Source organism: Poecilia reticulata, chromosome 6, assembly GCF_904066995.2.
Source record: "Poecilia reticulata chromosome 6, P_reticulata-male-v2, whole genome shotgun sequence".
NCBI classification, from domain to species: Eukaryota; Metazoa; Chordata; class Actinopteri; order Cyprinodontiformes; family Poeciliidae; genus Poecilia; species Poecilia reticulata.
Genome location: NC_088835.1, coordinates 15,285,116 through 15,308,709, shown reverse-complemented (window position 1 = coordinate 15,308,709; position 23,594 = coordinate 15,285,116). Strand labels below are relative to the sequence as shown.

The 23,594-nt window shown below is 40.6% G+C and overlaps 2 protein-coding genes across 2 annotated transcripts; both read left to right on the top strand.

Annotated features, from left to right (window-relative positions):
- The first annotated feature begins 493 nt into the window (after nucleotides 1–493).
- On the top strand, nucleotides 494–6,227 carry selenoo1 (selenoprotein O1). Its single transcript, XM_008411636.3, has 9 exons — nucleotides 494–1,200; nucleotides 1,779–1,982; nucleotides 2,068–2,245; nucleotides 2,567–2,697; nucleotides 3,151–3,428; nucleotides 3,506–3,674; nucleotides 4,494–4,679; nucleotides 4,917–5,073; nucleotides 5,163–6,227. The coding sequence occupies exons 1-9, from the start codon at nucleotides 647–649 to the stop codon at nucleotides 5,394–5,396; spliced, it is 2,091 nt and encodes a 696-aa protein (XP_008409858.3). The 5' UTR covers nucleotides 494–646; the 3' UTR covers nucleotides 5,397–6,227.
- Nucleotides 6,228–8,038: 1,811 nt separating this feature from the next.
- On the top strand, nucleotides 8,039–15,593 carry mapk12a (mitogen-activated protein kinase 12a). Its single transcript, XM_008411637.3, has 12 exons — nucleotides 8,039–8,322; nucleotides 9,051–9,180; nucleotides 9,906–9,964; nucleotides 10,086–10,197; nucleotides 10,292–10,321; nucleotides 10,402–10,449; nucleotides 11,818–11,932; nucleotides 12,457–12,528; nucleotides 12,653–12,732; nucleotides 13,016–13,094; nucleotides 13,214–13,387; nucleotides 13,542–15,593. Exons 1-12 carry the CDS (start codon nucleotides 8,204–8,206, stop codon nucleotides 13,607–13,609), a joined length of 1,086 nt encoding a protein of 361 aa, XP_008409859.1. The 5' UTR covers nucleotides 8,039–8,203; the 3' UTR covers nucleotides 13,610–15,593.
- Nucleotides 15,594–23,594: the final 8,001 nt, after the last annotated feature.

The window sequence follows — 23,594 nt, the reverse complement described above, 5'->3', positions numbered from 1 at the left end:
GTTATTTAGGTGTGTGGCAGCAAAGAGACACATAAAACATGCAGGGCGCCGGGTTTTGACGTCAAAAAGCAGACTATTTTTTTCTAAAGTGGCTATGAATGGTTTAAAATAGTTTATATATGTGCAAAAGGGGGGTTCTGTGTTTCTCAAGTATTTTAATTTTTTTTCGTTATTGCAGTCTATTCTCATCTTATTTATCTATCTTAAACAATAAAAGCATGTTTCGGTACACTGAATTAACCGAAAGTAAAAAAAAATTCATTATGTTTTTATTTATTTATTTATTTCCCCATGTCCCCTATGGGGCTCCGTACCAAGCAGTAATCACGCAACGAGTTTTCCGAAAATACGGTACAGTAAAATCGGTCGTTTAAAAATTCCATTCTCACGAATGAAAATCGATCATTTACAGCTTTAAGACATGTATTATGTTAAATAATAAAGATCTTTAATAAACGCTCGTCCCCTGTTATGGTTCTCCCCACCTTAGAGTTCCGCCTTTGCTGTTTCAAGTCGGGCATTTGAAGGTGCAACAACACGAGGGCTCCCAAACATCCGCTGTCGCTCCCAGGATTATGAAAGCATGATTAGCCTAAACAGTTCAGACTGCGCCACAGGACACTAACAGACTGATGGCCTGATTTGCATGGCTTATTTAGGACCCCGGCTGGGAGTGTCGCGCATCTTCCTGCCCCATGTGACGGTCTTCAGAGTCCTCTGCACAGTCAGGATGGACGAAATGGGTCTGGCAGTGGGTCGCTCCTCTTTGGAACGACTCGACTTTGATAACGTCGCCCTTAAGAAACTTCCCCTGGACCCGTCCGACGAGCCTGGGGTCCGAATGGTGAAAGGAGCGTGTTTCTCTCGAGTTATCCCTGAGCCGCTGAACAGCCCTCGGTTCGTGGCCGTTTCGGGCAAAGCCCTGGCGCTGCTGGGGCTCGACGGAGAAGAGGTTATGAACGATCCTCTCGGACCCGAGTACCTGAGCGGGTCCAAAGTCATGCCTGGATCTGAGCCCGCGGCTCACTGCTACTGCGGTCACCAGTTCGGACAGTTTGCCGGGCAGCTGGGGGACGGGGCCGCCTGCTACCTTGGAGAGGTGAAGGCTCCACCGGGACAAAATCCAGAGTTGCTCCGGGAAAATCCGAGCGGGCGGTGGGAGATTCAGGTGAAAGGAGCGGGACTGACCCCATATTCCAGGTAACGACAAAGTTCGTCTTCGTCGTTTTTATGGCTTTACTCGTTGAGTGAAAGGAAAGTAATTGAAAGTTTTCAACATTTTCTTTTATTTACAAAAAAAGTGTGCTGTGAGCCCTTTCAAGTTTGTTGAATCAACGTTTGATTAAAACATGGCTAACTGTATACATCCTGAAGATTTCTTTTTTTTTTCACATTCGTCATCTTTGCAAAGAAATAAAAACGAACTCATTGAGATTAGACAACATTTTTCACCTCATACAATAGACCATGGTCCAGAATCACAATCTGGGCTATGATATGGTGTGATATGATTTATCACACCATATGACTATGGTGTGATAAACAACCATTTCATTTCAGCAATTGCCATATGGTAGAAATAAATGAAATGCACCGAGATTAAATGACATACAAGTTGTCTTTATTTACTACTTGGGTGACTTCAGATTCAGAAGGCAGTTGGTTGCACTTTTACTGACAGCTACCAGAGTAAATGTTACTGAAAATAATGATTGTTTTCCAAACTACTTTGTGTTCGTCTGTCATCTAAAATTGACATGGAAGTACATCCCCCACAGGAAAGCTGATGGCCGAAAAGTCCTGCGATCCAGTATAAGAGAATTCCTTTGCAGTGAGGCGATGTTCTTCCTCGGTATCCCCACCACCAGAGCCGGCTCCGTGGTCACCTCCGACAGCAAGGTCATCAGGGACGTCCACTACAGCGGGAATCCCTGTTACGAGAAATGCTCAGTGGTCCTCCGCATCGCTCCCACCTTCCTTAGGTGTGCACTGACTTTCCTGTGTCATATTTCACAGATGTATGACATCATCCTGACGCTTTCGCTGAGTCTTCCTTTTTCTGCACAGGTTCGGTTCCTTTGAGATCTTCAAACCGGCTGACGAGTTCACGGGGCGTCAGGGTCCCAGTTACGGACGGGAAGAGATCCGAGGTCAGATGTTGGATTATGTCATTGAAATGTTTTACCCTGAAATCCAGCGGGATCATCCAGACCGGGTGGAGAGAAACGTGGCTTTCTTTAGAGAGGTAAGAGTTTACGGTAACTTGTTGTAAACATGCTGATTTCAGGTGGTGAAGGATGGTTTATTGGCACGTAAAAACTAAGTTAGCTGGAAGGTTCTGCTTTAGTTGGGATGTACCGCAATATTGTTCCAGAATTACATTTGGCGTTTATTTTGTTGAACTGGTTTACTGCCCTGTCTGCTTTACTTAACAAGTATTTAGCTTCATTCATGTGTCTTGAGTTGTTCATACCTGCTTAACATGAGGTCACATTATGTCTAAAACCTGTGTTTTTAAGTTTTTCATTCATCTGGAGATATCTTCCTCTTGTCTCTCTAATTTTAGGTGATGTCCCGTACGGCTCGACTCGTGGCTCAGTGGCAGTGTGTTGGATTCTGCCACGGAGTTCTGAACACCGACAATATGAGTGTTTTGGGACTCACTTTGGACTACGGTCCGTACGGCTTCATGGACAGGTTAGGTTGGGATGTTTATGTGGAACGATTGACTTTATGGTTTTTTAGGAAATCGCATAATGGGCTGTTGAGACATGTATGCACATATTAACAATTGGATGCACAGAGGTCTGGGTGTATTGTTGGTTTTCGCTCATTGGCAGTGGCTGACAATTATATACACAAACCCCACTAATATTTGAATTAATATGGTTAAAAGGAACAAACCACTCGCTTTTTGTCCCTATAAACAAGCTTCTGACTTTACTGTCAGTATATGAAACTCTAGAGCTAATCTAAAGAAATAAACCTTAATGTTTTAGTTCATAAACTTTCAGTTGTCCTTTCCTCTTTCTTCTAAAGTGGCACCGTCTGTGCTATGTGATTCATTGTAAGGGTATCACTAAAAACGAATAAATAAGCAACCTCAGTGAGTCTGCATAGGTTGGTAAAAACCTTCCACATCCGTTTCAGGTTCGATCCAGATTTCGTTTGCAACGCGTCGGACAACTCTGGCCGATATTCGTACAAGGCCCAGCCGGCTATCTGCAGGTGGAACCTGGTGAAGCTGGCAGAGGCCCTGGCTCCGGAGTTGCCACCAGATCGAGCAAAGGCTGTGATAGACGAATACCTGGATCAGTTCAACCGCTTCTACCTGGAGAACATGAGGAAGAAACTGGGTTTGCTGAGAAAGGAGGAGCCCGAGGACGAGATCCTGATCACTGAGCTGCTGCGCACAATGCACGACACAGGTCGGCCTGCAGCGTGGGATGATTGCACTAAATCAAACGAGTGTTGATTGACTCATTTTCCATTTCTTTTCTTGCAGGTGCTGACTTCACGAACACCTTCCGTAACTTAGCTCAGATTTCCTGTCCGTCAGAGGGAGAAACGGAGCGAGATGAGGAGATCGTAAGGAAAGCCTCAGAACTCCTCCTGGAGCAGTGCGCTTCTTTAGAGGAGCTGAAGTCAGCCAACACACCCACAATGGATCCACGGTGAGATGCAAAGATAATAGATATATAAAAAATAAAAAAAAGTCATGTTCAGCATAACTGTGTACATTTTGAGATGAATATGTGTAGCTGATTAAAACTAAAGGTTTGGGGAAAACAGTTTTTGCTTGTCAAAAGATGGTTCTCTCGTGTTTTCCTATGCGACAACATAGGAAAAGACATTATCAATCACATACATTATCAATAAATTTTGATTTGAAATTCATTTATTACATTTAGCAAGGATGGCAATACGCCCTGTTTAAAATGTGATTGAGAAAAATGATACATTTTGTAAAAGAATTGTAAAATTATTCTAAATGCTAATTATGCAAAAAAATAAATTGCATATGATTTCAGAGTCTTTTGACAGAATTCAAGATAGTTAATCTGTGAGCTGTAACATGGAGGTGCAGTTGTCTCTCAGCTCTACTATTCAGGCATAGTTGTCATATCCAGTACTCCACAGATCTGATTAAAATGCATAAGTACCGGTTTTATAATTATCTATGCGTTTACTAAATTTGATGTAATTCACATTTCTGACTCAAGAGGGCAGTGGTGATGTATTTATGTTTTGTGGGAATACTCACTTAATTTTTCATCAGGACTTTGCATCTACCAATACCGCCAAAGGTTCTGATGTTTAATGATGATGATGTCACTTTGTTAGACCGGCCAATAAACTGACCTGACTTGAACCTTGTAGAGAACCTATGATTTTTGTTCGGATGGTTATTGCCTATAACACAGTCCCGCTTTCTTTCTGTACATCAGACTCTCTGCCCTGTTACGACTCATTTTTATCTGTTTGGTTGATAGTGAACTGTCAATGCTGCTGTCCATGGCTCAGAGCAACCCGGCTCTGTTTGAGATGATCTCAGACAGGGCGACCATCGCGAGGCAGCTGGACAGAATGAGCAAACTGAAGGTCCTGCTGGAGACGAGCCAGGACGAGCTGAGGGCCAGGCAGGCTCAGGAGTGGACCTCCTGGATCGCCCTCTACAGGTGAGACGCTTCACCTGAGAGAGGCTCGACAGGAAAAAGGCTTGCTGTGAGAAAGAGGCCGCGCAAGGGCAGAGTGGGGGAGTTTTTTGTTTTTTGTTGTTTTTTTTTCTCGTGGCTAGTGATGGGTGGAAGTCTGACTGATAAAGGGAGCGGACAGACAGGGAGGAAATGTTGTTTCCAGGCGGACAGCATCCCATTACTGCAACTGAGTGTTTCCGCCTTATCGTCCCTCCACAGGAAACGTCTGGCTCGCGAGCTGGAGGGTCAGAGCGACGTGCAGGCCGTGCAGGAGGAGAGGGCGAGCGTGATGGACGGCACCAACCCTCGCGTAGTGCTCAGAAACTACATTGCCCAGAATGCAATAGAGGCTGCTGAGAGTGGGGACTTCTCTGAGGTCAGGAGTCGTTTTCCACGACCTGGCGTGAATTTAGAATGCTGCACATTTCTTCAACGTCTCTCTGTCATCAATTTGTTGTGCTGCAGGTCCGACGGGTCCTCAAGGTCCTGGAGAAACCGTTTTCTTCTCAGCCAGGGCTGGAGCTTCCTGCTTGGGTGGGTTCGCACAGGAGGACTGAACAGGGGGAGAGGGATGAAGGAGAGGAGCCACAGCAGGGGACCTCCTCCTCATCATCATCATCAACAGCCATGAACCCTTTGCCGTACGACAGCAAGCCCCCAGCATGGGCACGCCAAATCTGCGTCACCTGATCTTCATAAGCGCTTCCTTAATTGCTGTCCTGCCTAAAAGAACAAGAAAGTTGGAAAGTGTTGATCACTGACTTTTACCCTTTTTTTTCATCCCCCCCCTCCTCTTTATCTCACTGTCCAACTTTCTTTTCAGCTTTGGCAAGGCAGCAGTGAGGGAGTTAAGAGAAGTGGCTCTTCACAGATTAGCATGATGACACAAAACAGACGGGAGGATGGGAGGTGACTCCGTTCTTCCATTGCCTAAGATTTCCAAATTTAAACAGTTTGGGATTTATTTTTAGACATTCATCAATGCAGATGACAAAAGCGGCGTCGAGTCAAGTCTTGGCTCTGAATGTAATGTGCAAGGTTGCAGGAGGAACAGGTTTACAGAAACCCAGCTTGGCTCTCCTCCAGCCCGTCTGCTCAGTGTCACTTCTGCTATTTATGATGATTCAGGCAACAAGTCCCGCATTGACCTGCCTGCCTCTGACAGACTGTGGGGTTGTCACTTCCAGAATGTACCAAATATTATGAGGACTGTGTAAGATTAAAAAGGAGTGATTGCAGTTGAGAGAAATGCTAAAATCTCCGCACACACAAACGCGCACAATAAGTTCAGTAGATGCTTTTTCTTGTCCTCCTCACTGTGATCGCGCCTCTCTCAGAGGTTCAGACCATCGTTTTCTTTTATTATTCTATATTTACAGGTAGGTTTGAATTAGGAATGACTAATCTGGATGTGTCTGCTCGGGTTGAAAATGTGTTTTTATAAAAATAATGCAATTGCTGTAACTTTCAGGTAAATATATATGATTGTAACCTTTTCTGTTTTTGCTATTAAACAGACCTTTTAGCAGACCGTGTTGTTAATTTTAGATTTTTACTTTGAATTGAACTTTTTTCTTCTCTTACATTTCATTGTAGTTTATGAAAAGTGTGACATGAATATGGATTCTCCCTCTTAATCTGATGCCCCTAAATAAAATCCAGGACAGCCAGTTGTCTTTGCCAGTCACCCGAGCGTTAAAGGTGCCACAGAGCCACGTTAAATTCCAAACCCCCAATAAGAGCATGTGGTAAAATATGAAATTTAATGCTAGTGAAAGTGTTATTTTTGATATGTCAAACCAAGCAGAACATTTGGATACATATTCCTGTATCTAAAAATGATTAAATAACTTTATCATTTTATTATAAAGCAAATGAATGATGGTGATATATTGAAACAACTGCCATGCATGCATTTCTTTGTTTAAAGCCTGTTGCATATTCTGGTTACTTCCCATCTGTGGCCACCTTACTGACGATGTAGTAAGCAGAACTTGATTACTGCATACAATGAAATCTCTCTCTTGAAAAAGCCCGGGGTGGGGAAAACGGTTCAAGCTTTCTGTGAGCATCAGGAAATTTAAAGCAGTTTTAAATGCACAGTAAAACAGCTGAATGTTCCTGTAAGCAACGTTTTATAGCACTCTACTCAGTTGGATCGATACTCGTTCAGTTAGGGATACAGTGGGTTTGTTTATAAATGAATCACTTTTTAAGAGTTTATCGAGTAATTTCACATTTGTATTATTTCTATTTCGTTTTCTCATCCTGTTTTAAATTATACTTTGATATTTGTGTGTGTGTGTGTGTGTAAATATGGATCAGGGTTTGTTTCAAGTTTGGAACCGGTACAACCACAAACCTACCAAAGCAAAAACAAACATCTACGCTGACATGCCAGCAAAGGACAAGCAGTCAAGAATCCCTTTGAAACTTTTGGGGAGCTGCAGAGTATCAGTAGATGGCTACTAGCTGGGCTTGAACTGGCTTTTGATGAAAACTGCCAAGAAGAAAGTGGTTGTGTATTGGGAAAACACAACGGGACAAAGCAAACATGAAGAAGACGCTCTGGTCAGATATGTCCACGTTTAGCTTTATGGCCTGCATGCAAACTCATATGTGACAGAGAACCAGCGCTGCGCAAAACACAACATCCAAACATGGTGTTGGCAGCATCAGGACGTGGGGTTGCTTTTCTTCATTGGGGACCGGGAGGAGATGAATACACCCAAAATCAGTTGGAAGAAACCCCAAAACCTTTAGTCTGGACTGGATATTTGCCTTCCAGGACCAGAAGGAATCATTTCTGTCATGTCGCATAAATATGTGCTAGAAATGTCAATGTCCAGAACTAAAAGCTGATACTTTATGCCACTTAAATGCAAAGGCATGTAACATGTTTCAGATGGATGAAACAAACTCCAGTAATGTTATTTGTGATGTAATATTTTGTGTTGGAAGCATCCAGCTAGATACTTTGAAGTTTGTAGCTGTGACAAAATGTAAAAGAAGAGTGAAAGATTTTTTATTTTTTTTTGCAAGGCAGTGTAAATAGTTACTCTTTTGTTGGCAGACTAAGCTGACAATACACAACCTCGTGAAAAGGATTCCAGTTCCTTCTATTTCTGGTTGCGTGTCAGTGATGGATCTCTTTACGGCCTCGGTTTGGGCCTCTGTGTCGTTCATGTCCCAGCACGTCTTCAAATAACTACTGACTGACTGTACTCACGCACCCAGGAATTCTATTTAAAGCCGCCTCTTTTTTTTTTTCTTCTAGTTTCCAACTAACACTGTTTTTCACCTTTAATTATTGACCTCCCGCAGAAGTCGGGAGTGGCTTTTTTTTTTTTTTTTTTTTGGCGACCTCAGGGTGCGCCCTGAACTGTGCTGCGCAGTGAGCGCATAGGTGGAATCTGGGACAATGACTGCGTAGCTCCGGAAGAGACAAAGGGATCAGAGGGGAAGGTGTTTGAGATACACGTCTCAACTGATACTTATCACGCATCATGGCAAGGCGGGTCAGACCTGGCTTTTACCGACAAGAAATAAACAAAAGCGTCTGGGAAGTACCGGACCGGTACCGCGACCTGATTCAGGTGGGGACCGGAGCGTACGGAACTGTGTGGTAAGTGAACTCCGGCGAAGTGGAAGAAGATATTTTATTATAAGGCGGCCTGGCGCACTCAGGCAGGGGGGAGATGCGTGGCTTTCAAACAAAGAGCGAACAGATGGTGCCGTCCGAGCAGACAGTCTGTGTTAAAGCCAAACAAAAGAAAAAGTGTCCACGCTTGGTTAAACACACGCTGTTTCACTTCCTCATACGATGATGAAGACGCGCTCGCCGACACCTCCGCAGGAGCCGTTCTGACAACACTTAGAAACCAGCGGGGGGGAGGGGGTGCAATCTGCTGGAACAGGAGCAGAGCATCGGTGGGTGAAATGTTTTCTTGTGATCAGTGAAGTTTACAGCAGCGATGGGAAGAGCCGCCGCCTTTCGTGCACAGTTCGGTGCGTCTCACAGCGTGGGGGCCCCTTTATCAATGATTGCAACTTGCGTGGGCGGCACCGAACCGCTCCGCCCGAATCGCCGAATACGACTTGATAACACCTGATCGAGTCTGGAAAAGCTGCGAAGGAAAGTTAAAAAAAAAAAACAAAATAGGTGGATGACAGGCAGGAGCGCGCGCAGGTGCGACGGGGTTAAATTTTTTTTTTTTTTTTTTTAAATCATTTTTTGCTACACGCCGTCTTGTTCCCGTATCACAGCAAAGTTCCTACTCGGCTGCTGTTTCCTCATACTGGCAGCGCTGCAGGCGGTCAGGTGATGTTGTTGTGCTGCGCTTCTTCCTGCAGCTCAGCGCTGGACTCCAGGACGGGAACCAGAGTGGCCATCAAGAAGCTCTACAGACCCTTCCAGTCTGAGGTGTTCGCCAAGCGGGCCTTCAGGGAGCTGAAGCTTCTCAAACATATGAAGCACGAAAATGTGAGACACGACATCACTCTTTCCTCTTCATTGCTTTTTTTTTTTTAAACCTTTTATTTCAGCTGATTTTTGTAAGTGTGAGTTTCAGGTGATGAAAGTACCAGAAAAATTAGAATATCACACATGAAATGATAAAAAATAATACTTTTGAAACTGAAATGTTAAGTTATTGAGTTAATGTTTGAACCGACACCCTCCACATGAAGGGCAAGCCACAAAAAGTCACTACTAAAGAAGCTGTTCAAAGAGGGTTGTATCCAAGCATGCTGAAGGAAAGTTTACAGGAAGGAAAAAGTGTGGTAGTTGAGAATCATTTAATAATTTTGTGGAGATTCACATGGTGTGGACTGGGGTGGTCACCGAAAGCCTGTCGGTGACTGTCTGCTGGATAACCTTAGCAGTCTCCCTCATTATGTACACACCATAATATAAGAGCGTCTGTTCTTATGAAGGATATTAATGGTCTTATTTAGTTAATCTTCCGTAAAACATTAAAACATCACATACGCATCACTTTTGACAGAAATAATGGTTAAAACACTTTTTTTAAATATATATATTAGTTGCATATTCCAATTTTTGGAGATACGACTGGTCAGTTTCATTTATGCAGAATTAAAAACTGAGATCAGTGGCTGGTCGGCTCTCATCATTGCAGACACTTACTGATATCTGTTTAGCACAATGAATTAACCCAGTGTGTGGTATCTTCTGCTCTCGTGCAGGTCATTGGCCTTCTAGATGTGTTTACTGCAGACCTTTCTTTGGACCGATTCAAAGATTTGTAAGCATTCGTTTATGGCCTCTCATCCTGGCACCGTCATAGAAATGCAGACGTCTTTGGTCATGTACTAAAGTGTGCTGTCAAAATCTGACCCGGTCACAACCTGCTCTTCCCTTTCAAGCTGTCTGGTGATGCCGTTCATGGGAACTGACCTGGGGAAGCTGATGAAGAAGACCAAACTATCGGAAGAAAAAATCCAGTGCTTGGTTTATCAGACTCTGAAAGGACTCAAGGTCTGATACGGTTCACACAGGCTGTTTGTTGTTCTTTTTTTTTTTTTAGTGTTTCAGCGGACTGAATTAATGCTCTTATTTCTCTTTCTTTCAGTACATCCATTCTGCTGGTATAATTCACAGGGTGGGTTTGTTACCTACTACGACAGAGACTTTCTTTCCTCCGAGCTGCTAATTTATGGCTTTTAATGTAAACACTTTCAGGATCTCAAACCAGGAAATCTTGTCGTCAACCAAGACTGCGAGCTCAAGGTACAGCTCTCTGCATCACACTGTGGTTTAAACAAATCCTCCCCATCGCTTACGTTTGACAGATTTGTTGGCACCCTCATGATGATTTGAACAAAATGCAAAACCAACTGTTGTTGCAGGAAAAAAAAAAAGATCTTGCAATGAAATAATTGCAAAGAAAATCTGACCTTTTCCTTGAGAACAGTCATTTACTGGAGAAAACACCATTTAGTTGTTTAAAAATAATCATAAGTGACACAATGGCTGTTTCCATAGAAATCTCCTCTGGACTCTTCATTTCTTTACCACGCTCTCTTTAGTTTAGCTTAACTCGTGTTCTTTTTAAGATTTAGGTGTTGTGAACTGAAACCGCTGGTTTGCAGCATTTCTCTGACATATTTTAGATTGTTATTGTTCTGAAAAGCTCAGGTTTAGTTACTTGGTTTTTATTTCAAATGTCCTGATCTTGTTGTATAGAGTTCATGCTGCCATGCACTCTAACGATGTTCTCAGGACCTTTGGAAGAGAAACAGACCCCATCGGTTCTCCACTGTGCTTAACGCTGAGCAGAAGGTGCTTTCCAACATATCTATATTTCATACCAGACGTCCTGGAAAACTCAACCTTGGGTTTGTCGGACGAAGCCGTGCCAGAAAGGTTTAGCAAACCCTAAGCTGGATGAGGACAAAAGTAAATACTTGTAGTTACAGTTAAGTTTTGGTTGCACAAATTTATCCATCAATTGTTGCTTTTGACGGTAGAAAAGGGCAAGTAGCTGTGTATGAAAATCATGACAAATCTCCTCCACTTGAAGAGCATTTTCTCACCTCTGGGTCCAACATCCCGCATGCTTTATACGTTTCTCTGTTGCCACAGAGCTGATCTAAAGATATTTGTTCAGCAGCAAGTTTCAGCAAAACTTTACTGCCTTGCTATTGAGGTGACGGAAATGGGATTCTGTTGCATCATGTCGTATTTCTACGCTAAAAACTAGAATGTCTGACTCCTACTAACTAGAACTTCAAAGAAAATCTCTAAGGTAAAATCGATAAATAACAATGACTTTTAGAGGGCTGTGATGGTTTTGCTGATCTTTACATGAGTTGTAGTCCAGAACATAAATACACTCAAATTAGAGGCAGCAATTCTAACATTTTTTCATAAAGTCCTCCCCGCTCCCCCAACACAAAGATCAATTGAGATTAAAAATCTAATTTACAATAGGACTAGTCAGGACACCGTCTGTTACTGTTTGTACTGCTGTAAAAGATTAATTTACCATTAAGCCTTTTAACACATTCCTACCTGACGGTGCCCAAATCTGCAGCTGTGTTTTATGATACCCAGCTCACGTAATTCTTCAATTGTCTGCATTTATTGTCCTGATAGATCTTGGACTTTGGCTTAGCTCGGCAGGCGGACACTGAGATGACAGGCTACGTGGTGACCCGATGGTACAGAGCCCCGGAGGTCATCCTCAACTGGATGCACTACACACAGACGGGTAAATCTGTGGAGAAAGGTCCCGATACTGGCCTTTCTCATCAGTGTGTTGTTCTCATCAGCAAAAAAAACAATGCTTCTTTTGTTTCAAAGTTTGGCATGTACTCGGGTTTTTTATGTGCGAATCTTCTGCTTTCTCAGGGTTTCTGCTGTCACAAGACATTAGCATTTTGGTTTTTTCTGTGAAAAAAGTTTTAAAAAGTCTGAACTTGGAGAAAATATTTACTGTATGAAAAAAAGACTCATGGTTATTATTTTATAAGTCTTCAGTTTGTGATTGGTGACAGTGAGTTTAGAGTTTAGGCCATCATTCTGCTGTCGCTGCGATTTAGAAATCAGAACATACTAGAAGTTCAGAAGTCTCAGAAAACCAAATCATGACACAGTTTATCCACTAGGTGGAGCTGCCTTAACAGCCAGCACTGCAAATCTTCTTTCAAATACATTTCATGTCAAGTTGCTGATCAATGACCTTCGATTTTATCATGCTATGTCTTTATTGGTGCTGCTTTGTCTTTTCCACAGTGGATATTTGGTCTGTGGGCTGCATCATGGCAGAGATGCTGCAAGGAAAACCCCTTTTTAAAGGCAGTGACCGTATCCTTTTTTTTTTTTTTAAACCAATCTCATTCTCAGGGTTTATGTTTTCTTTTATTTTCAGGATCAACTTGTACTCATCTGCTTTTTTTTTCTGGTTTAGAACCTTAACATTTCTCCTTAGACCTAGATCAGCTGAATCAGATCATGAAGGTCACAGGAACGCCAAGTCAAGAATTCATATCAAAACTAGACTCCGAGGATGTGAGTTCAGATTTTAAAAAATGAGACTTTATAACTATGTGATGTATCAGATGTGTTTGGAATACATATAAGTTTATCCTGAGATTATCAAATACTTTCTCTTTAACCCCCGCCATACTGTTTAAATGTCTACTTGCTGCCAGCAGGAGCATGGACGTTGAATGATTTTGCAACAAACATCATCAGTGAATTAAAAACACCGATGCCAACTTTTCTCTGCCTATGTATAGGGCACATTATCATGTATATGTGTGAACTAATGTCATTAAGTATTTGCTTTTAGGCTAAAAGTTACCTCAAAAGTCTCCAAAAAATAGAGAAGAAAGATCTTAAGACATTGTTTCCATCTGCTAGTTCCCAAGGTACAGTTTTCTTATTTGTATATTAAACATATTTTGTTAAGCTTCGTTTTTGTTGTTGTTTCTGTTCTTGTTTTTAGCCGTTTCTGCATTCTTCCTTTCTTTTTTTTTTTTTTTTCTAGCCCTGGCGGTGCTGGAGCGCATGCTTCTGCTAGATCCTGAGGAAAGAGTGACAGCTGTGGAGGCTCTGTCGTTGCCTTACTTTGCTGTATTTCGAGAACCGGCAGAGGAGACTGAGGCTCAGCCGTACGACAACTCGCATGAAGACAAGGAGTTGACTTTGGACCAGTGGAAACGTAAGGATGAAGCCCCATCACTGATCAATACTTTAGGAGGCCGATAAAATCAGCATCGAGGATGTAATTTCAGACCGATGGAGGGGGATGTGGGGTGTTCTACGTGACCTATGATGCTTTGCTGAATATATTTCTGCTGTGCTTCTTTCTGCAGGTTGTGCCTTCACAGAGATCTTGAGCTTCCAGCGTACGTTGTTGGATGCAAAGGAAACGCCACTTTAAAGACGAGTGAACTACAGCTGAGGACCAAAACAAACTAATTCTGAACAAAGAGGACTTTTTGATTAATACAGGCCTGCTGCAGATGCAGATTTTAGGATTTTCTACAGTAATTTGTTAAAGCGACGCCTTCAAGCTTGTCACTCCTACACAGCCCCGTGTTGTCGTTGCCCTAACCAACAGCTCTGAAGTGTTTTGAGATGTCAGAAGGCGTCTTCAGTTCAGACTAGTGGGAATTTAAGGAACATCTCCTCTTCAACGACAAGGAAACACCTGCACCTGAGTCTGGAGGAAATCTTTGAGTTTCTGTACAAACGGTTGCCATTTTCAAGCATTCCTTTCCGTTTAACTTGTTCTTGATAGCTAAGTGTATCAAACGTTTTCAGACATATCTGGTACTATTCATTTCCTTCTTTCTGCTCCATCTCAAAAGGTTACTTATGATTTCTTTTTTTTTTTTTGTAATTTGACACGAGCAAAAACCTTTCTGGTTACTAAAGCAGAGCAATTTTTGCATTGCTGTTTTAAAAGGCCACATCACCAGCAGCATGTCCAACACTGAAGTAAAGATACTTACAAAAACTTTTACAAATTAAAGGTTATTTTAAAAAAAACATAAAGGTATTATTATTATTATTATTATTCTTTTTTGCATTGAGTTATAGATTTAACAATCTTAAAACAAATTATACATTTTTAACTTAGTGTTTTTTTAATATGGACAATGTGGCTCACTCATTCAGAGATGAATGGAGGCTCTTTAGAATATAATTTAAGGTTTTATTTTGCCTTTCTTTTGGTTAAAAAAACACAAAAAGAGCATTTTAAATTTGTTTTGGTATTAAATGGTCACAAAACCAGGTTTATCTGGTTAAACCTGAACTGAATTTGATCACTGACGTTGGATGTATTAAGAGTTTGGGATTTGTGAAATTCCTTCATGAGCAAAAAAGGGGATTCTTGGTTTTCATGAAAATGCTGAAGTCATTCTTGTAAAAATGAATACATTGTATTTCCTTAAATGTCTCATAAGATATGCAATAAGATAGTTTTTAGTTTGTTTTTTTCGTGTTTTTTGCAGAAAGAGATTTGTTAGGTTGTTAATGGGGGTCAGTAGGGGGGCTCTCACCATTCCTGCAGAAATCTCCTCTGCATTGAACTATTTGGCTACTTTATGATATACACTGATCAGTCATGCATTACCACTAAACTAGGCAGCATTATTTCCATGTTAACTTTATTTGTTTTGTTTTTATTTCATTAAACTATCCAGAACATAACAAATATAAGAATTAATTTGAGTAACCACATTTTAATATTTAATATTTTTACCATTTTAGTTTTATATAACTTCTCCATGAGCAATGGGTTTTTCCAATATATTTTGAAACAAACGATTAGATTTATTTTTTATTTTTTAAACCTGTGCATTTGTATGAGGGGTCTTCTTGTTTCTACCAGGTGCCTTACAGATAGTAACAGAACACAAGTAGTGCTGAGCAGAACAAGAATTTTCTCACCAGGTTATGCGCAATAATCCCCCTATTGATTAAAGAAAAAAAAAACAAAAGTGGAGAAAAAAAACCCCATTCCTGATTCTGTTGTTTTTGTGAAACAGTTACACAAGACACATTATCTGTAGAAATTGGTTAATCAATACTAAACTCTGTTCAGCACGTTCAGTGACGACATATTGAACTTTGAGTCAGCTGGATATTGTAGCTCTTGACGTTTATTACTAGCAACACACGACGGATTTACAGTTTTCCTGCTTGCACTTTTGTAGTTGTATGTCTTTAAACTGTGTAGACAAAATTAATTAAAGAACATTGAGCAAAATAAGAAAATGATGTCATTTTTGTATAATTTTCTTCAAAGAAAACATGGATTCGTAGTTGTCACTGAAGACCACCAATACGTTTTATTGCAAAGCCATGGAATTTTCATTTGATTTGTAGCTTATTAAACATTGTTGAACTAAACAATATTATTCTGACACGTATCTAAGCTTAAGTGAAGGTAACACTAGGTGGCAGCATCAAGACGAGCAAGATCCTGTTCACTCCAGGAATTCTCAAAGTTCTTAATCCGTCTCGTTTCAGATTGAAATATCTTGACAAAGACGGATTTTCTTCCATGTAAGTTTACCCTTGTACTGAAAAAGGCCAAAGAATGAGTCTCAAGAGATTCCACTGGTTCTTTGACTTTTCTTTCTGGTCCCACTATCGTCTCAAGCCCCTGATTTATTATTTTTTTTATCTAAATGTCAGCAAGATAATTGCGTGACTAAAATATTGATAACAATAGCCATTACACTTACAAAGCATTTGCATGCCAGTCCTGGCCCTGTGAGCATCAGAGCGTATACTTGTGTTCATCTCTTTGTGTCCGGTTTTATTTTTCTATTTTGTGTGATTAAATTGGTCAGAGATGAACTGCCATGGCAGCTGTTGCAGTGATTTATCGTACTCCAGGCACCCCTGACAACTTCGTGTTCCCCCCCCCCCTGCTGAATATGATTGATGATCTAAAAAAAAAAGCGAATGTTTAAACATTCTTGCCGAATGCGTGTTTGCTTTGAGATTCTGCTCATTCTTCTGCGCAATTCTCCACTGCTGGGTGTTGAATTTAGCAGTCTTGTCTGAAGTGACCTCCAGGGCCTTGATCCCCAGAGATGGCTCCCCAGTGGACGAGCTTCCTTCCTCGGGGTGAGCATTTCCAAATCAGACCCGTGGCTGTTGTGTCCTCGCTCCACACACACACACACACACACACACACACACACACACACACACACACACACACACACACACACACACACACACACACACACACACACACACACACACACACACACACACACACACAGACACAGGCACATGCATTCATGGGGTCAGGGTACTGCTGGTTCACTAAAGAGTCACAGAGTTCTTCTTCTTTTTTTTTTTTCTGCAGGAGACAGATAAACAAGGGGGGAAAGTACATTTTCTTTACCCCATAACCTTCCAAATGCAACAGCAAATGGAGTGACTGCCTCTTGTTTGCTGACCCTGAAGTCTATTTGTACAGTTCAGTGGATTTAAGCTCTAAGACAAACACGCCAAGATGCGAGGAAAATACTTTTTTTTGTTGTGGTTTTTGCATCCGATAAACTTTAAAGCTGATGGACAGCTCGTAAGGTTTTGCTGTGCACTATGAGACTTTTTTACACATATTTGGTTGAGTTCCTGGAAATAAGATGAATGTTTTTGTTTGTTTGCTTGTTCGGCTGTTTAAGTTTGACCTAAGACTTACTACCGCATGAAAGTCTTCTGCAATCAAAAGGGTGTCCAAGAGTTGAAATATTTGGCATTTTCTTACTGCCAATAAGTCACAAGCAATGTGAGCCCATATTTTCCCCATATTTTTAAGAGAAGCTATGAAAAACGCCAAAGATAACACAGTTTAGCAGGAGCAGTAAAGTGAGCCAAACGATCAGATGGCTGAAAACTTGGCAGACATTACGTGATTAATTGTTCAAGTCCTGCTTTAGTTCTTTGCTGGACTTTTTTTTTTCTTTCAGCTTCTGCCAAATTTAAACACTTAAAACTTTGATTGTTATTCACACAGGCTCCTTAAAATCATTACATGCACAACTATAGCTTTCCAAAATGAATTGCCATATAGTGTGTTGCAGAAATATTAAGTGATTATCCTCTAACATTTATACATTTAGTCACTTCACAACGACTAACAGTCTTGTATTTCATTAGGGTTTTACGTGATGGACCGACACAAAATGGCATATTGCTGTGAAGTGGAAAGAAAAAAGAAAAAGTTTTTTCACAAATAAGACTCTAAAAAGTGCAGAATGCATTGCTGCCCAACCCTCTTTACTTTGAGACCCGTACTTAAACCCAGAGCAACCAGTTGGCTTCTGAAATTCCTTAATTAGCGAACAGTTAACCTCAATTGATAAATCTTCATACATCTCAATTAGCACTGTTCAGCCGATTATTTGAAAGTGGACACAATGTGGCACAAGTGCAACCCTACTAATACATGGCTGTCCATCTAAACTAATTAGTGGAGCAAGGAGCTCATTAATCAGAGAAAACAGAAACAGGGGCAAGAAGAAAGCCATTATTGAACAAAAAAACATGACAAGTCTCATTTTGAGTTAGCCACAAGCCATGTGGGGGAGGTAGAAAATATGCGGAAGTTGTTGCTTTTGTCAGATGGAAACAAATTAGATTTTTAATTTTGTTTATCCAAACACCCAACACTGGGAATACACCCACAGTAAGAGACGATGGTGGCATAATAACGGTGTGGCGATGCTTTTCAGCTCTTCAACACCTGATAGAAAGATGGATCAAGCTAAATACAGCGGTTTGAGATGTCAGAACATTTCAGACAGTGGTGGAGGTTGACCGTCCAGAAGGACAGCAAATCCATACATACAGCCAGAGCTTCAACAGAATGACCCAGGCTTAAATCCAAATAAAAATCTGTGCTTAGAGTTAAAGCTGGTACTCACACAGGCTCCTTTTAGAATACGAATATGATCTGCTTTTCATATTAGGCCTGGACAGAACGTCCAGTCTTGTGAAGAGAGCAAAGCTAGGACACAGGCAGGGCAACTCGGCATGGCTGAATACAAACGCGCACAAAAACCAAATATAAGCCATTCGTGTTTGTAGTTGGAACAAGGCAAATTGTAAAAACAAAAAAGAAAAATGCGCACACAAATGGAAACCCTTGACAGAGCAGAATCCGAAACAGAAATCCACACATTGACAGTGACTACAGAGGGAGCCCATGAGGAATGGCAGCAATGCTCAAACAGTGATCTGACCCGGGTCACTCTCCTTTCTTAGACTGGAATGTCAGTTATAACCGTGTTTATTTTATGTGTCTGGGGGATGGGGGGGGGGGGGGCACGTCTCAGCAAATCTCACTACGGTACGATCCACACAGTCGTCCAGGAATCTTGGATATGCTCGTAGTCAATTTTCATTCCTCTGCATACCAAATTGAGAAGGATTAATATAACCGGGTTGAGCTTGGAAATGTCTTTTCTCTCTACAAAAGACAGGAATGCTGATAGCTGAAGAGGCGATAAATACACTTGAACCTGTAGCCCCTATCGTTATCCTCATCAGGGAGCATCAGGCTGTACTGAAATGAATCACAGCGGAATGTCAGGAGTGAGAGGGTTTTTATCGCCCAGATAATTTGCTCTGTCACGTCCTTGCTGGAGATAAAATATACTGATTCAAGGACTCACCAGAGATAAACTGACTGAATTTTTATTTTTATTTATTTTTTTGCCTGGAGGTGAAGTAAAAAGCCTTCAGCTTGCTGTCCATGCTAATATATTTGTCGAAGCTCTGAAATGCGACTTTAGATATTTAAAGATATTTATTTGGTTCAAAATGTTAGTGTGGTTCTGCTTTATCAATCTGAAGTTTATGTGCAGGAATAACATGGTAACATAGGGTTTATATTAACCTGAAGGAGCCATTTGAACAGAACGCATGAATATTGAAATTGAATAATAATATCACTAAACGTAACATTAGCATTGTATGATTTTTTTTTTGCTATTTTTCTCTAAACGACACATTTCAAATTAGGCTTACAGGCTCAAATGAACAAATGTGTTCCCACAAATATTTGCATGGATATTTACTAGCAATTTGTGAAGAAACCACACACCTTTTTGTCCTTCTCTTCTAGAAGCTTAGCACCAGCATGTTCTAGCTATTTTTAAAGCAGTTCTGATGTGTGTTTGGGACAGCTGTCTTGTTGTAGCACCCAGCTGAATCAGTGTTGGCTGTTCATTTGTGAGGAAGCAGTGAGGCCGATCCTCAGACGCTCACCATGATGCTGCCACCACTGTGCTTAACACCGACCTATGATTGGCTCATCTATGCATACCTCTTGTTTTACTTTGCTTCATCACATCATAAAAGTTTAGTTTGTGATCAGTAACCTCTCAGTGGATGCTGATGCAAACTGCTTCACTGTGCAGAGTGACTCTGTTACCGCAGTAGTTTGCAGGTTACGACAGGCCAAAGCCTGGCTATTTTAATACTTCTTTAATCAATATTTTCACATGAGTTTCTCATGGTTGTGAACAGAAAGTCATTTTTGTACCGTGTTTAATGATAGGGAGGAATGTATATTGTATATGTTCTCAATAAAGCTTCAGATTTTTTTTTACATTTGTTGCAGTTATATGCAGTGTTTCCACCCTGAGAAATAGTGGTTTATTTACATTATGTCTTAAAAGGCCTTAAATTCATATAGTATTCATGCCCATGATGAGCGATTATAAACTTCTTAATATTCTGACATAGACATATAATTTTACCACTAGAATACTTTCAGTTCTCTGCTTGCTTATTTTACAAGGAGCAGGGTAAAATTGTTCCCCATGTTTAAAAGGAAGGAAATCATTTTCAATAAAGCTTGGCCTGTACTAGTGTTCTTTTTTTCAGTTGCTTGCTTATTTTGCTCGTTATTTTTTATTTTTTTTCCGTGCTGAGTTCAAGCAGAATTCCCAACAAACCGAGACACGTGGTTCACCTTGAAGATGAAGGTTTTCTATCATCATTTTTGCCTAACTAAGTAAACTCTCTCCCCCTCCATCCCTCCGCAGTCGTTACGTGAGCCTCTGAGCTGCCACAGGCCTGATCTTTGTAGCATGTACCACAGGGGAGAACGTGTTTTTCAGTCTCTCACTGAAAGAGCAGGAACCGCTGAGGGAAAACATGGTGAAACTTTCAGGCAGACAAGAAAGTGGGGAAATCTCCTCACACTTCAACAGAGTCCTGAAACATGGCTGTGAAAAAAGACAAAACACATCGTGAGATTTTTTTTAAGCACAATAAAGGAGGGGAGTGTTGCAATGAAGGGAAGAGCAGTGGAGATCAGAAAATAAGAACAGCCAAGCAAACTGGTGGATGAAAGTCAAAGAAGAGGAGATGTAACAAAGGAGTGAATGGGATCCTAAAGTCCTCTTGGGAGAGCCGGTCTGTGGCCAGTTCAGTTTACATTAGTCTTTTCATAGTTTTCCAACAGTTGTTGGAAAACTCCTGTGGAAAAGACTATATAAAGAGTGCATACCAAACGTTGCAATTGTTCTCCAAGGACAACTCTAATTGCCTATGGGATGTGTTGACATGTGTATCACATTCAGAAGCCTTTTTTTTCTTGTTAAAGAGGTTTTCTTGTTAAAGAATAATAGGAGTCAGCTGATTATTGTAAAAACAACAACAACAACAACAACAAAAAAACAATTGTTCTTAGCTGTTTCATGTAATTTTATTCATGTCATGGTTTTGAGTTGTTTGAGTTGGTTTTGTTAATTTCTGTGTTCCTTGTCTTTGATAGATCAGCCATGTTTCTGTTTCACTTTGGTTCAGTCTTTTCTTAATATTTCTAGCTAGATTTATTTTTCATGTCTAGTCCTTTCTTAGTTACTATTTTTTCACACTGGTCTCATCAATTGTACTCTGTACAGCTAAATGACATATTTCTATTAAATACAAGAGTAAATAACAAAATAGCACATCTAATAGTTATCTTAAAATTGATTTGACACCGTCATGTTAGGAAAACTGGAGATCTCTCCCCAAACTCAACCTCAAAATTCAACATGGCAGCACGCAGATTAACACTCCAGAAATAAAAATAAAAAACTTATCTGCAATTCTATTTTCATCTCAATTCACACACAAAAACATCTTTATTTCGTCTACATCTTGCTACAGTGACTGTTTAAAAATATTTCTAGCACTTTGTATTGCTAGTGATAGCAATGTCCCTGAACAAAGCAGTTAGGAAATCCTACAGCTTTTAAAGCTTTGGATATTGAGCAGGGTTACATTAGATTTGAGATCATTTTCATATAATGAAAAAGGAATATAAATATCCAATTTCCTTAAATGGGCCCCCTAAATTACTTTGAGTAAATCAGGTCCCAACGAGGAGTAAAATCTGCACAAAAGTATTGCTTCATTTCATAGATCTTTGATAATGGTTATAATAAGGAATCATTGCAATTGTTTTGCAGCATGTATTAAAATTACAGCGATCTGTGGAAGATTTTCAATAATAGTAAAAGTCTGTGGATGGACAGAAGTTTTTTTTAATATTCGGCTGAAGGAATGTTTCTCAGATTTTTGTCAGCGTTACAGAAACTAAGGACCCATTCTCTTTCACTCCCACATAAAAAAAGGATTGATGGGGCTGTGCTTGAAAGTCAGCTGTTAAAAGTTTGCTGTTTCCTCACAGATGGAGAACAACAGCTTGGATTTATTCTATATGAACGAATTCCTTTAGTGACAAGCTATCTGTGGTGGAAAAACAGGACCAAAGTTAAGCCACACAAATTTCGAATAATCCACTTCTCTTCTGTTAGTCTGCATGCTCAGCATGACTGAGGTTTGTCCTCTTCTTGAAGGAAACCAGAACATTCTGCATGGTATGTACGAATCCCCACAGGTGAGCTCACCGCAAGGTTCAAACAAAGTTTCTTAACTTCCATCCATCCATCTGTGGGACGTCCAGCCAAGAAGGACTGAATACAAGCTTGTATGGATATTGATTGAACATAGATACTGCGTTTACTTTCCTATCTCTGTCACCACCATTGAAGCGCGGTAAAAAAAAAATTGTCCCCTGTTACATCCTTTGCTTCGTACAGAAGAATCAACGTCATTCAAAACTTCTCCTTCTGTTTGCTGATTGGCCCTGTGGAAAATCTACCTGAGGAATCCAAGATGGTGGGAGAAAGCCCAGACTGTGCTGCAAGGCAATGGTCAGACTAGAACCATCGGCCTTAGAACAAAGAACTCTGACTTGTGTAAACGCTGCTCAAGATTGCTGGTTTGATGCATCTGCGCTAATGGTTCAGAAAGAACCTAACTTTAAAGGATGTCATTGGTCATCATGTTTACTAACCTATGTATGCTCACACCCAGCAAAGGGTATGAGCAGCTCATACACAGGCGTGATTGACAGTGCTAATGCTAAAACTGGCTCTGATTTGTTGTGTTTCTGCAGATGGCAATAGAACCACAGGGAGGAATCAAAGGAACTTGATGTCTTTTTCACTTTGGTTTTTTTTTGTGTGTTTTTTTTTTTTTACGCATTATCTGTCAGTTTGAACAAATATGTAAAAAATTTATAAATTAGAAAAGTTACCTACTGCAGCTTTAAACATCCCACAGTCCTATCACATGACCAAACAAAGACCACATGACCCCCCCCTCCCCCTTCCAGAAACATAATTGGCAACAAGATGGAAAAGAAAAAAAAAAAAAGAAACATTGGTTTTATTTTTTGGGACTGAGACGATATGCTAAAAAATAACTAACATCTGCAGATACTAATGTTAATGCTGATATGTAGTGCATATTTTTTTTCTTCCAACTTGCAATCAGTCCCCACTTTGTGTTGGTCTATCAAATAAAATTCCAATAAATAAATAAAGTGCTTTGGGGTCTGTGGTGGTAAGATGACAAATCTATAAAATAGAATGAGTGCATTCCAAAATCATTTTACTGCGATATTAAGTATTTCTTGACCCAATGTCTGACTGATGACCACAGAAAAACAAAATGTGGAAAAAGGCTTAAAAACATTCACTCCCAATGTTAGATGAAAACTTACCCCAAAGCTAAAATCCTCACACACAGAGTTATATAACCCTCCAAAGTCTTGTGGGTCTGCTCAGCTTGATGTGTTTAGGACTTATGATTGCTTTCAGTTGTTCAGTCTTACTGGAGAAAAAGAGAGGCGAAACAGAAACCTTTGCATATTTTCCTAACTAAAACAGATCCTGAATAAAAAAAATAAAAAAAATCTCTCTTGCAAACACATCGGTGGTATGGAAGAGAACAGAACAGACCCCCTTTTTCCAAGAGAGGGGGTTGATGGCGGTGGCGAGGAATGTCATCGTCTGTGAGGGGATATTTTCTGTTTTATAGCTGCTTTC

What these genes read in the sequence shown, in the direction of transcription:
- mapk12a (XM_008411637.3), top strand. Translation starts at nt 8,204, where the DNA reads ATGGCAAGGCGGGTCAGACCTGGCTTTTACCGACAAGAAATAAACAAA. An exon ending in TTGGACCGATTCAAAGATTT is followed by an intron (nt 9,965 to 10,085) that starts GTAAGCATTCGT and finishes TTCCCTTTCAAG; the next exon opens with CTGTCTGGTGATGCCGTTCA. An exon ending in GACTTTGGACCAGTGGAAAC is followed by an intron (nt 13,388 to 13,541) that starts GTAAGGATGAAG and finishes TTCTTTCTGCAG; the next exon opens with GTTGTGCCTTCACAGAGATC.